General features: G+C 44.3%; 1 protein-coding gene across 1 annotated transcript in view; it reads right to left on the bottom strand.

The window, feature by feature from the left end:
- Window positions 1-14,909, bottom strand: part of ENTPD1 (ectonucleoside triphosphate diphosphohydrolase 1) — a 99,054-nt gene that overhangs the window by 22,536 nt on the left and 61,609 nt on the right. Inside the window, exons 3-5 of the mRNA XM_068961243.1 lie at window positions 6,886-7,003; window positions 3,639-3,789; window positions 361-520 (exon numbers count right to left, since the gene is read on the bottom strand). Of these exons, the coding sequence (XP_068817344.1) occupies window positions 361-520; window positions 3,639-3,789; window positions 6,886-7,003 (429 nt within the window). The remainder of the gene's footprint in view (window positions 1-360; window positions 521-3,638; window positions 3,790-6,885; window positions 7,004-14,909) is intronic.

The raw sequence follows: 14,909 nt of genomic DNA, 5'->3' as shown, positions 1-14,909 counted from the left end.
CCATGTCTTCCTCCATGGGATCTTTCAGACCCTGGGATCAAACCCGTGTCTCTTGTGTCTCCTGCAGCGGCAGGCGGGTTCTTTACCACTAGTGCCACCCAGGAAGACTGATTTTTCTACACTTCTTTATTTTTTATTTTTTCTGTATCTCTATAAGGTGAAGATATGGCTCCCTTATTCTCCGATAGTAAGAGTAGTTGTAAGAGAATTATACCTCTGGTGACCCTTGCAAATATGAGAGGAAGTTAATTTGTTCATTTATCCATCATTCATTCTGTTTAGTGATCCAGGTATTTCCGAGATATATCAATGGCATTGACCCCCATGGAGCCACCTCCCAGGGTGCTCTGAGATAATCACCTGAGTGAATTTGCCCAGCAAATAGTTGACAGTAATCCAGCCATAGGCACCTTCCTCCTGGCCACTGATGATTCTGGCACCTTGGAAGTCAAAGGGGTACTTGCTGATGCTGCTTGCAACCGCAGCCAGGATCTTGTCTGCCATCTGTTTATTTTCCATCCTGCACAAAGAGCTGAGGTTACTGGTTTTGTTTGAATAACTACAACTACCTACTGCAGCCAGAGCTTCCAGCCTGTTCTACTAGGAAGCTGAACCACAAACTCATGGACTAAACAGATGGATGGAGATCCCCATACATGGCTGTCTGAGGAGCCCTCCCTTGGGGTGAGGCATAACTACTCTTGGCCCCCTCTCTCCAAATCCAAATCCTTTCAATCCCTACGTAGGTTGGTCCTCTTAAAAGACCATTTGCATTGTTGTTGCCTGGCTCCAGGAAATTATCAGAGTAATTTTAATTACAGTGGTGGTAGCTGGATATTGCTTGATCACCAAACCTAGAGCTGAGCTGTGCTACATTAGCTCTTAATGGAGGCTTTGAGCTGCTTACACAGCCTCAGGACTCTCCTTGAGGTTTTTAGTTAGGGCTCTAGGAAATTCCAGGTGGTAAACGTCCTGAGACAGATACCCAAACTCAGTTGGTGCCAGATTGGTTAAAAAATAAAACAACTTTCTCATATTGTGCCTTGGTTTTTGGGTTTGAAATCTTGAGATCTAAAGAAGAAATCTTCCAGGGTTGTCATAATGAAGATGGACAACAACTGCTTTCACCAAGGATTGCATGCTCAGCCATGTCTGACTCTTTGCGGCCCCATGGACTGTAGTCCACCAGACTCCTCTGTCCGTGGGATTTTTTGGGCAAGGATACTGGAGTGGGTTGCCATTTCCTTCTCCAAAGGGTCGTCCCAACCTGGGGTCAAACCCATGTCTCTTGTGTCTCCTGCATTAGCAGGTGGATTCTTTTACCACTGCACCACCTAGGAAGCCCTTCCAAGATCTAGCTAATACAATACTGAGAGTCTCTGGGTCAGAAAATGCTGCCTTCCAACCGGCATCAGACTCCATAATCTCTCAGTTGAATGCCTTCCATACCCTAGCAACGGGCCTCCTTATCCCTAGTTTTCCTCCCTTCCAATCCACCTCTCTACCAGTGTGCATGGCACACTGCATGGCAAATAGAGGGGGAAATGTGGACGCAGCAACAGATTTCCTCTTCTTGGGCTCCAAAATCACTGTGGATGGTGACTGCAGCCATAAAATCAGAAGACGTTTGCTTCTTGGTAGGAAAGCTACGACAAACCTAGATGTGTGTTGAAAAGCAGAGACATTGCTCTGCCGACAAAGGTCCGTAGAGTCAAGGCCATGGTTTTCCCAGTGGTCACATACGGTTGTGAGAGTTGGCCCACAAAGAAAACAGAAAACCAAAGAATTGATGCCTTCGAACTGTGGTGCTGGAGAAGAGTCCTGAAAGTCCCTTGGACAGCAGGGAGATCAAGCCAGTTAAACATAAGGGAGATAAACTGAATATTCACTGGAAGGAGTGATGCTGAAGCTGGAGCTCCAGTATTTTGGTCATCTGATGCTAACAGACTACTCATTGGAAAAGTCCCTGATGCTTGGAAAGATTGAGGGCAGAAGGAGAAGAGGGTGTCAGAGGATGAGATGGCTGGACGGCATCACCAATGCAATGATAATGAACTTGGGCAAGCTCCAGGAGATGGTGAAGGCCAGGGAGGCCTGGCGTGCCACAGGCCATGGGGTCGCGAAGAGTCAGACTCGACTGGGTAACTGAGTGTCACCGGTTGTGTATCATCCTTTCGTGGCTTCCCATTATTTCCCAGATAAACTCCAATCTCCTTGGCATGGCCCACGAGGCACATTGTGATTTGAACCTTGCCCTCTCGGAATCCCACTCAGAACCTGGCTCTACCACTTGCCAGATGAGTGACCTTTGGTGAGCTCCTTAACATCTGTGCACCACAGCTTTCTTAAGCTGGTTAAGAATAGCTAATGGTACCTCTTACTTTATAGAGTTACCTCCGTAACATGGTGCTGAGAACATAGAAAAGGCCCAACAAATACAAGCTTCTACCACTATTATTGTCACTATTGATATTTACCCTATGCGCCCTGTGTTCCATTTGTGCAGAACTATCTATAGTCCTCTGAACAGGCCCTGGTCTCTCACATATCCCTCTTGGGTACAGTGATTAGAATACAAGATCCAGGAATAGGAGGGACTTGTGCCTGACATGTAATAGGTGTCCAATAAACATAGGTTATCAGAGAAGGCAATGGCACCCCACTCCAGTACTCTTGCCTGGAAAATCCCATGGACAGAGGAGCCTGGTAGGCTGCAGTCCATGGGGTTGCTAAGAGTCGGACCTGACTGAGCGACTTCACTTTCACTTTTCACTTTCATGCATTGGATAAGGAAATGGCAACCCACACCAGTGTTCTTGCCTGGAGAATCCCAGGGAGGGGGGAGCCTGCTGGGCTGCCATCTTTGGGGTCGCACAGAGTCAGACACGATTGAAGCGACTTAGCAGCAGCAGCAGCAAACATAGGTTATGGAATACATAACATCTCCTTGGGCTGTGATGCCCTTCTCCCAACCCCCAACAAGCCCTCAATGATTTGGTTCATGCACTCCTCCTCTGGTGAGTCTTCTTGATCTCCTCCCATCCTTGGCAGGGACAGGTATGTTCCTGTAGCAGCTCTGAGCACTCCTCTAGCAAAGAATTGGCCACCCTGTATCAAAACTCGGATCTTGGGAGATGAATAGTCTATTCCCATGTCCTGGGACAGAGGAGGCGGTCACTACACACCGAATCAATGAGTGAACAAACAAATGAAAAATTAAGCCGATAGGTGCTAAGTGGTGACCAGTAATGCTGTGCTGGGACAATTTGTGTCTTGGGACATCTGTGATCTCCTCTGGGTCTCCTCCTCCCAGATATGGAATGGCTAAATCTGTTACCCCAAATATCAGAGTATACAGGCTCAATCTTTCTTTGTGCCATCACTCCCTTGAATTCCCTGTGGGGAGATCAGCACGAGGGCTTTTTTTTTTTTTTTTTTACATATGTAAACTCCCATTATTATACATTCAAAGACTTTGGGAATATTATCTGTTCACTGACATTTTCTTTCTTCGGTGTGGACGTTTAGCATCTCTAGAATTGTGTTAAGAAGTAGTGTGGCATTTGCTCGTAGTTCAGAGGCTCTAGTGCAACCAAGCCCAACTCCCAGCCGCGCTCAGTCCCTACCGGCTGTCATACCTGAGCAACCGCATGCCGGCCGTGGCTCCCAGGTAAACAGGCGTTTCTGTGTGCTGGATTGATGGAATCACCTTCCTGGCTCTTTCCATGCATGCAGTCAGATAAACATTGATTTCATTTAATTTTTTAGCAAAGCTTGAGATTCCAGGTCCTAGAGAAAGATGTAGAAGCAGATGAAAATCGTTTTTAAAAGTAAAAGACATATCGTCACATTATTAGAGAAAATAGTGATGTTTTCTGAGAAAATGCAAGCAGATAATTTCTTTTTTTGATATTTATTAGGTTTTGGTGGGCTTCCCAGGTGTCTCAGTGGTAAAGAATTCACCTGCCAAGCAGGAGACCCAGGTTTGATCCCTGAGTTGGAACGATCCCCTGGAAAAAGAAAAGGCGACTCATTCCAGTATTCTTGCCTGGGAAATCACATGGACAGAGGAGCGTGACAGGCTACAGTCCATGCGGTTGCAAGTCAGACGTGACTTAGCAACTAAACAACAACATTAGGTTTTGGTACTTAAAGGATAACTCACTGAATCTAACCTTGGTAGGATTTATTGTCACACCGCGAGCTAGTTTTGTTTGCTGTTCAATAATTTTGCCACTGGGTGGTGCAATTTTCACATTCAATGACATAACCTTCCTAAAAACAGGCTCTCGGATTTTAATGGGGACCTTATAGATAACTACTCTATATATAGCTGCTTTATGACATTTCTTCCACAAAGCTGTAGTTAAAAACACTAATTCCTAGAAGACCAGAAAGGTGAAAGGTAACATTTAGAATAAAAATTAAGAGTCTCATGTTCTACCGACTGAGCTAGCCGGGCACCCAGAGAGATGGCGCGGGGAGGGAGGTGGGAGGGGGATTCAGGATGGGGAACACGTGTACATCCGTGACGGATTCATGCTGATGTATGGCAAAACCAATACAATATTGTAAAGTAATTAGCCTCCAGTTAAAATTAATTAATTTATATTAAAAAAATTTTTTAAAGGAAGAAAAATTAAAATATGCACCAGGCACACGGGCTTTTACTGAAAAGATAGGAATGGCTACTAACTGGCTATATAATTGTGGCCAGTCCCCTAAAATTTCTGAAGCAAAATTTCTTCCTTCGTTAGAAAAAACAGGAATAGTATTCATGATTCCTCAGCAATTTTCCCATTCTGATATCCTGACTGCCTTGCAAAACTGTTTATCCAGTTTTAGAGCCTTTTAAACTGTTGCTATGGAGAGGATTAGAGCCAAGATTCCTTAAATTTTTTAAAGTTAGCACAACAATTTTGGCTCATTTTAAGCTAAAAATGTACATTTTCAATGCTTTATAACGAGGATTTGCTTTAACAGTAAGTATCCAGATCTTATCCATGCTGCTGCTATTGTTTAGTTTCTAAGTGGTATCTGACTCTTTGTGACCCATGAACTGTAGCCTGCCAGGCTCCTCTGTCTAAGGGACTCTCCAGGCAAGAATACTGGAGTGGGTTGCCATTTCCTTCTACAGGGGATCTTCCCAACCCAGGAATTGAACCTGGATCTCCTGCACTGGCAGAGGGATTCTTTACCACCTAGCCACCTGGGAGGCCTCTATCTCACCCATATCATTCACCAGTATCATTCGCCAAATTTTAAACAGCTTGTCCACTTCACTGTAATAAGAAAAATCAGCTCCAAGTTACCAGCTAACTGTTTTGATTCCAAAAAGTCTGGCCTTCAGTAACTGGTGGCTCTCAACTCAACCTTTATTTCTGTTTAAATATTTGATTAGAGAACTCTCTCCCTCTCTCTCTCTTTTGAGAAAGGAAAATTACTGCAATTATTAGACCAAATATGCATGGGATAAATCTCCATAGATAGCTGTGAGGTTAACACAGCAACACGACTTTCAGAAATGGAAGGCAATGAATAATTAAATAGAAGTCAATAAAATGACAGATTCGGGTTTTAAGAAATGTTTGAAATACTATCTCAGAATTTATAAGACCAAACTGAGGACATCAGGCACTGGATACCATGACTCGCTGTCTTAGAAACACCTCCTATTTACAGCTTTCCTGACAAACTATGAAAAGTCAATTATCTTCTGGGGCGTAGGTAACCTGTCTGACTAAAACTAAACAGTAGGTCCCTGGCTCCAAAGGCCAAGAGAGGAGTCCGAAGATGACAGTGCCATGTGGTAACATTCAGTGCCTGCTGGAGTGTTGGATGGGAGGGAGCAGAGGGAGCTGTTGTCAACAACTCTGTCTTGTTTTGTGACCTGGAAAGAAAACTGACTAGGAAAAAGCTCAGCATGCAATGCAGTGACTCAGTAGCAGGGAGCCTGGAGTTGTACTAGGAGGCGAGATTCTTTCCCTAGGTCTGTTCCTACTCGCAAGTCACTAGACTTTCAGATTTTTTGCTTCCTTTCCTGTAAAACAAGATTTCAGTGATCCACAGGGTCTTTTTTGCAGCCCTAAGGGTCTATGATTTGCCTGCCTATACAGAAGCTAACGGCTTTTAGAAATTTCTTCCAAGCCTCAAATTAGAGGACAAAGATTGAGAGCAGCAGTTCTCTGGACCAGCAGCATCAGCATCACCTGGGACCTTGTTAGAAATGCAAACTCTCAGACCTTGTCTCAGACCTACTGACCCAGAAACTCTGGGGTGAGAGCAGGCATCTGTGGTTCTGATGCAGGCTCAAATTTGAGAACCACTATCTAACACGTGGGTTTAAAGTTGTGCATGTCTTTGCCCAGCAAAGGAAACCGCCAACAAAACAAAAAGACAGCCTACTGAATAGGAGGAGATATTTGCTAATGAGATGACCGATAAGGGTTTAGTTAAATTGGAGATCTCAGTTTGAGCTCCAGTTCCATCACTTACTAGCTCAAGTAACCTTAAACAAGTGGCATAACTTCTTGAAACCTCAGTGCCCTCACTGACAAAAAAAAAAAAAAAACGGGAATACATTCCTTACAGGGAGATTGTGAGGATGAAATAACGCATTTTCAGTACTTGGTGCATAGCACACAGAAGCGTCCTGTTAACGGGAGCTATTACCAAATTATTCTGAAGTTTATTTTTCAAGGGCTACATCATTAAGGACTGATTCCAGTACTATTTTCTAATGATAATACGTTATTTATAAAATAGCAACAGTAGCAGCTCCACTACCTTCTCACCTGACTTCCCTTTTCCTCGTGTGTTTCACTTTTCACATGCCTCTTGTTCTCTTGTGCCCACTCTCTCCCGGCCCCTTTTTCTTCATCTTACCTTTCAGCTTGCATTCTTCTATCTGAGTCACCACCCCCGTGTCATTCTCCTTCTCTGCCGGCCATCTATAGATGTACAAACTCGTGTGAGAGGAGCCCGCATCCAGCACAATCCCAAACTGAGGGCAAAACAAACCGAGAACTTGTCAGCATTACATCATTCTTCTCCACACTGAGCTTGCAACAGAAAGGACACAAAAGACAGGGGCTTTCAGAAACAGGAGAAAGTATTTCAACTCATGGTGAGGGTGGGTTGGGTGCTGGGGGAGTGAGTGTCTGGAGCTGTGCTGATCACAAGATCGACCAACACACCAGCCCCTCTAGAACTGTGGCTCTCAGTGCTGGCTGCACGTTAGCAACATCCAAGCTTTACCCAAGGAGGGGCCTGCCATTGGAAGCTTCTCAGGTGATCAGTGTACTGAAGTAGCTGAGACAATAGAAAGGGAATAGAAAGCAATTAATCCAGCAGCTCCCAAGCCTGGAATCATGTGACAACAATGTGAAGCGTTTCAAAGGCTACTGTTGCTAGTGTCTGGCTCCCAGATTTGTGATTTGATTGGTCTAGTATGTATGAGGTCTGGAAGAGAGATATCGAAAATATTAAATGTACCTGCTTTTTTATTACAAATATAGCTATAAATTGTATTCGATAAATTTTAAAAGATTTGTACTTTGATTTCATGATTTTGGCTTTTAAGCATAGAAGGCATGGAAAGAAGAATGAAGCAAAGGAAGAGGGTGGAGGAGGAAGGGTAAGAAGACAATATGAGAAAGAATGAGGTGGCCAGAACAGAAAGCTGCCTCTTCATATTTCACAAGGATGGGAAATGCACCAGCAAGGGTTGTGAGGAGTATTCTATAAGAATTGGCTGACTTAACCTTCACTGCTATAAAGGACATACTGTTCTCATCCCCAATATACAGATGAGAAGAGAAAGTACAGAGAGGTTAAGTAGTTTGCTCAAGATTCAGAGTGATTAGGTGACGGAGCCTGGATTTGGGTCAGAGTTAGACCTAACTAAGGCCTTGTGTTTCTAGCACAGAGGGACAGAGGAGCAAGGTATAGGACAACAGTTTTCCAGTTGGCGCCCCATTGAGAGGACTTCTAAACAGGGATGACTGTAGCAAAGTGTCCTGATGAACTTTTGCTCGTACGCACATCCATATAAACCACCACCAAGGTGAAGGTCAGTTCAGTCATTCAGTCGTGTCTGACTCTTTGCGACCCTATGAGCTGCAGCACGCCAGGCTTCCCCGTCCATCACCAACTCCCAGAGCCCACCCAAACTCATGTCCACTGAGTCAGTGATGCCATGCAACCATCTCATCCTCTGTCGTCCTCTTCTCCTCCTGCCTTCAATCTTTCCCAGCATCAGGGTCTTTTCAAATGAGTCAGCTCTTCGCATCAGGTGGCCAAAGTATTGGAGTTTCAGCTTCGACATCAGTCCTTCCAATGAATATTTAGGACGGATTTCCTTTAGGATGGACTGGTTGGGTCTCCTTGCAGTCCAAGGGACTCTCAAGAGTCTTCTCCAACACCACAGTTTAAAAGCATCAGTTCTTCGGCACTCAGCTTTCTTTATAGTCCAACTCTCACATCCATACATGACTACTGGAAAATCACAGCCTCAACTAGACGGACCTTTGTCGGCAAAGTAATGTCTCTGCTTTTTAATATGCTGTCTAGGTTGGTGATAACTTTCCTTCCAAGGAGCAAGCGTCTTTTAATTTCATGGCTGCAATCACCATCTGCAGTGATTTTGGAACCCAAAATAATAAAGTTTCTCACTGTTGCTACTGTTTCCCCATCTATTTGCCATGAAGTGATGGGACCAAATGCCATGATCTTAGTTTTCTGAATGTTGAGCCAACTTCACTCCCCCCTTTCACTTTCATCAAGAGGCTCTTTAGTTCTTCTTCACTTTCTGCCATACGGGTGGTGTCATCTGCATATCTGAGGTTATTGATATTTCTCCCGACAATCTTGATTCCAGCTTGTGGTTCCTCCAGCCCAGCGTTTTTCATGATATACTCTGCATATAAGTTAAATAAGCAGGGTGACAATATACAGCCTTGACCTACTCCTTTTCCTATGTGGAACCAGTCTGTTGTTCCATGTCCAGTTCTAACTGTTGCTTCCTCACCTGCAAACAGGTTTCTCAAAAGACAGGTCAGGTGGTCTGGTATTCCCATCTCTTTCAGAATTTTCCACAGTTTATTGTGATCCACACAGTCAAAGGCGTTGACATAGTAAATAAAGCAGAAATAGATGTTTTTCTGGAACTCTCTCGCTTTTTCCATGATCCAGCAGATGTTGGCAATTTGATCTCTGGTTCCTCTGCCTTTTCTAAAACCACCTTGAACATCTGGGAGTTCATGGTTCACACATTGCTGAAGCCTGACTTGGAGAATTTTGAGCATTACTTTACTAGCATGTGAGATGAGTGCAACTGTGTGGTAGTTTAGGCATTTTTTGGCATCACCTTTCTTTGGGATTGGAATGAAAACTGAGCTTTTCCAGTCCTGTGGCCACTGCTGAATTTTCCAAATCTGCTGGCATATTGAGTGCAGCACTTTCACAGCATCATCTTTTAGGATTTGAAATAGCTCAACTGGAATTCCATCACCTCCACTAGCTTTGTTCGTAGTGATGCTTTCTAAGGCCCATTTGACTTCACATTCCAGGATGTCTAGCTCTAGGTAAGTGATTACACCATCGTGATTATCTAGGTGGAAGATCTTTTTTGTACAGTTCTTCCGTGTATTCTTGCCACCTCTTCTTAATATCTTCTGCTTCTGTTAGGTCCATACCATTTCTGTCCTTTATCGAGCCCATCTTTGCATGAAATATTCTCTTGGTATCTCTAATTTTCTTGAAGAGATCTCTGCTGCTGCTGCTAAGTCACTTCAGTCGTGCCCAGCTCTGTGCGACCCCATAGATGGCAGCCCACCAGGTCCCCCGTCCCTGGGATTCTCCAGGCAAGAACACTGGAGTGGGTTGCCATTTCCTTCTCCAATGCATGAAAATGAAAAGTGAAAGTGAAGTCGCTCAGTCGTGTCCGACCCTCAGCGACCCCACGGACTACAGCCTACCAGGCTCCTCTGTCCATGGGATTTTCCAGGCAGGAGTACTGGAGTGGGGTGCCATTGCCTTCTCCAGTCTTTCCCATTCTGTTGTTTTCCTCTATTTCTTTGCATTGATAGCTAAGGAAGGCGTTCTTATCTCTCCTTGCTATTCTTTGGAACTCTGCATTCAGATGCTTATATCTTTCCTTTTCTCCTTTGCTATTCACTTCTCTTCTTTTCACAGCTATTTGTAAGGCCTCCTCAGACAGCCATTGTGCTTTTTTGCATTTCTTTTTCTTGAGGATGGTCTTGATCCCTGTCTCCTGTACAATGTCACAAACCTCTGTCCATAGTTCTTCAGGCACTCTGTCTATCAGATGTAGTCCCTTAAATCGATTTGTCACTTCCACTGTGTAAACATAAGGGATTTGATTTAGGTATGCAACATTTTCTAGCCCCCAGGTCGTTTTCAGTGTCCCTCTCAGCCAGCTTCCCCCACAGGAAGCCAGTATTGACGTCTGTCACCATGGAGGAGTTCTGCCTGTTTGGAACGGCAGTAAATGGGCTCACCTTGTATGCACCCCGATGTCTAACTTCTTTCATTCCACAAGTCTCTAAGATGCATTCAGGCTGTGAGTATCCATAGTTTGTCCCTCGTCGCTTCTGTGCTTCATTATATGCATGCACTGTATGTTTATCCATTCCACGGTTGGACATTGGAGTGGTTTCCAAATGTGAAAAACATTTTGTGGGCCTAAGCACCCATTTATTTCAGGTATCTCCCAGGAGTAGATTGCCCACTGGGCTTCCCACGTGGCGCTAGTGGTAAAGAACCCACCTGCCAATGCAGGAGATATGAGATGTGGATTCAACGCCTGGGTCAGGAAGATCCCCTGGAGGAGGGCATGGCAACCCACTCCAGTATTCTTGCCTGGAGAATATCATGGACAAGGGAGGCTGGTGGGCTACAGTCCATGGGGTAACAAAGAGTTGGACAAGACTGAAGCAACTTAGCACACAAGCAGACTGCCCAATGCCCATTTTGAGCAATTAATACTCATCTTTGGTGACGCCCCTGGGTTTAATCAGGAAAATAAATGACATGGTTATCAATGTCTGCCACAGGCTTGTGAGGAGATTATGGTGGCTCGGGTGCCTTTTATTTGTCACCCCTATCCTAGAAAGAAACATCAAGCAAAGTAAATGGAAGGGAAAGGGAAGTAAAGGATGAGAAACCAAGGAGGTGCTTCTCAAGTGTGAGCCAGCCACTCACTTGAGTCACACTTTGCTGCCCATCTGAGCTGCGGACCTCACAGTGTGGTCTGCCACTTGATACTGCTTAAGTCAGCAGTTTTACATCTATCGCCGCGTATTGTCTTATCACCTGGGAAGAACCTAAGAGCCTCCAGGAAGAAAAGAAGAATTAGAATTAACTGACCTCCCTGAACCACTGCTGCTGCTGCTGCTGTTAAGTCGCTTCAGTCATGTTCGACTCTGTGCGACCTCACAGACGGCAGCCCACCAGGCTCCCCCGTCCCTGGGATTCTTCAGGCAAGAACACTGGAGTGGGTTGCCATTGCCTTCTCCAATGCATGAAAGTGAAAAGTGAAAGTGAAGTCGCTCAGTCGTGTCCGACTCTTAGTGACCCCATGGACTGCAGCCCACCAGGCTCCTCTGTCCATGGGATTTTCCAGGTAAGAGTACCTGAACCACTAAGGAAGGGAAGGTCGCTCAGTCATGTCCGACTCTTTGCGACCCCATGGACTGTAGCCTACCAGGCTCCTCTGTCCATGGGATTTTCCAGGCAATAGGACTGGAGTGGATTGCCATTTCCTTCTCCAGTGGATCTTCCTGACCCAGGGATCAAACCCAGGTCTCCCACATTGTAGACAGACGCTTTACCGTCTGAGCCACCAGGAACCACTGCGGAGAGCTAAATGTCAAGCTTGTTGAGGTGTCGAGTTTTCTTCCATTTCGCCACCAGGGAGTGCCAGTGTCCTGCTGTGTGAGCCTCCCTGACCTTCCATAACCTCCACAATGTTCTCTGCCCCCTTTTGCACAGTGGGACTTCCCTATGGTGACCAGCATTACACCCTTACAAAGGAAAGGGCCGGCATGCTGGTTTTGGGCATGGTGATGAAGGAAACGGCACAGACTCCTGTGCAACTAGGCCTGCAGTGAGATCAAACCAAGAATTGCCTAAGGTGGTGACCTCTGTGCACAGAGAGGAATCTAACTGAGATCTGGGACCTTTGAACCCATGGGAAACCTCCCAGTGTGGAGAAAGAGCCTCAGGGCTTACGTGGCAGAAAACCCTGCTTTTCCCTAGCAGGGTCCCTGAATTCTCCCTGCCAGAAAATGTCCTAACCACAGAAGTACATGATAAAGGCTAGCTAGGCAGCGGCACAAGCAGCCTTATTCTGGAATCAGGATGTTCTGTTCTGTCTACTCTGTTGACATGAAAGTTACTCTTCCAGTAGAACAGAGGGACCAGGCTTGCTCCTATCAGCCTGTTTCACCAAGGCCTTACACAGTGAGGTGATTGAGAGACCAAAACTTTCACCACATTTCATTTGACAAGTGCTTGAGAAGAGCTGGTAGACAGACTTTAACACAGGAATTGACGTATACATTTCACCTTATATATATAGCAGCTAAACTGTTGAATTGTACTAAATGTTTTTTGTCTTCCAAAATGGATTGCACACACACACACACAAAATTGGCATCGCTTGCTGTCTTATGGATAGGTAAAGCTTGATTGTCTGAAAATTCTTAGGTTTGAACATATGGGGTGTTTGCCTTTCATTGTTGCAACACTAAAAGCATATTCATTTGCTGTTCATCGCTGGCTCATTATAGAGTTAGAAGTTCATTTCCCCTAACTGAAATGAACTTTCACAGTTCATTTCCAGAGCAGTTTGACTTGAATGGGTACTTTAATAGTTATGCCTCACCTGACCAATCTAGAACCCCAGGAGCCACTAGCTTTTGTTCTCTTTCCTTACACCAGCATTTTCCAAAGCACTAAGCCTGCAAGGAAGAAAGCTTCCCTGAAGTTTGGGGAATGCTTGCTCCCCATCCTGGGCTCATGAACCCACTATGTAGTGACTACTTCAGAGAAGTCTGACAGTGGAGAAACCCGCTTAACCTTGTTTAAGCTGGCATCCCCCAGACTCGGTGACAACAGAATTATGTTTTAAATACAATCTCCACCCTATAGAAATGCTTTGTGAAATGCTTGCCATGTTATCACTCTACCCAGTGTGTCTCTGTAGCTCATATTTAAGACATTTCTAAAAGCCCGTATATCCTTCACATCAAAGAAAAATCAAAGATTTGAGTAGCGAGCTAGAGATCTGACATCCTCTTAATATTATTTTCAATATTATTTCACTTTTTAAAAGTACTACAAGTTTATTAAATAGCATCTAGAAAATTAAGAGAAAAGGAAAAAAGACATTTACGATTTCACCAACTAGACATCACTGTTCCTTTATTCCCTTCTGATCTTTTTCAGTTCGTGGTAATTTTCATATAGTTGTGACCAGACTGTGTAAATCTTGATCTTAAGCTAGTTTTTGGTCGTGTACATGATTTTATCAGTGATAATTGGTCTTGATGAGCAATGTTGAGTGAATAGAAGTAGTAGTCTAGAAAGAGGGTGTTGGTTCTTGAGACATGAATGTTGGAGCCTTGGTGAAGATCCGGGGATAGGGTGGCAACAAGCCTGAGCTCAGGGAGACTAGAGGCCACGTGGAGGGGGATAAGATCTTATCTTAGGATGGAAATAATTCTACCTCTGCAAATGTCATAAGCCCAGCTTCTGAGTAAGTCTCCTTCAATATGAAAAGAAAGAAAACTGGAACATCAGATGATGCGCTTCTACCCTTGACTTGGCAGAACTGGGATGTTCAACCCTCTCAGTTCAACCCTCTCAACTATTCTACTCTCAGTTCCCCACTGGCCATGAGATTTCTGTTCCAGAGACTTGGCCCCGAGAGCCCTTCACCTGGGACCCAGCCCTGTTTGACCTTCTCAGATTCGAATCTACCCTCTTAATCCATGCCTCGGATTGCCTGTGTTTTCCCTCTAAAGACAGTACTTATAACAATGTGTAATTACATATTTACGTGACTAGTTGATTAATATCTGTCTTCCCTGTTAGATTCTAAGCCATGTTAGGGCAGTTCTGCGTTGCTTACTATGGTATATCCAGTATCTACCATGGTAGATCCTATTATGTGTTAAGTACAAAGAAGGAATTCAACAGACAATTGCTGAGTCACATGAACGAATGAGGGGAGTTAGAACTATATGGTCCCTAAACTCCTTCCAGTCCTAAAAGACGTGAATATTCACAGTCTAATATAAAGTAATACCATGGGGCTGAGTTCCATCCCTCCCCCACAACAAAAACCCCAGAAGTCAGGTAACATGGGCTACAGCGTGAATTAACTCTTTTTGGTTTCTTCACACATATTGGTCCTTCAGAATCTTTCTTAAAAGCCCTGTAGTTTTAACGGTAACTTCAGCAACCTCATCACTCTGTTTCTGTGAGCGCTTTAGAATAAACAGAGCTTGTCCTTTTGAATGACTCTAGTGCTCTGTAAACAAATCAGGTCTGCATTAGCTACAGGGATGCTGGAAGCACCTGGAAACAATTAGGGACTATTTTCTTCTCTTCTTTTTTCTTTAGCTGGAGTTACTAGACCTTTAATACAAACTGCAGTTTTGTTGTCTATTATTTTTATTTTTTAATTGTGGTAAAATACACAGACCCTACAACTGACCATGTTAACTATTTTTAAGTGTACAGTGTGGCATTAAGTACATTCGTACTATTGTGTAGCCATCACCACCTCTCATCTCCAGGTGTTGCTGCTTTGTTTTTGTTGCTTTGTTTTTAAATCCAGTGGAATGAAAATACTATAGTTATTTTCCAAGAGTATTTGAGGT

This window comes from Capricornis sumatraensis, chromosome 23 (assembly GCF_032405125.1).
Source record: "Capricornis sumatraensis isolate serow.1 chromosome 23, serow.2, whole genome shotgun sequence".
Taxonomy (NCBI): domain Eukaryota; kingdom Metazoa; phylum Chordata; class Mammalia; order Artiodactyla; family Bovidae; genus Capricornis; species Capricornis sumatraensis.
The sequence above is the reverse complement of the archived record's forward strand: the minus strand, read 5'-3'. Positions and strand labels throughout refer to the sequence as shown.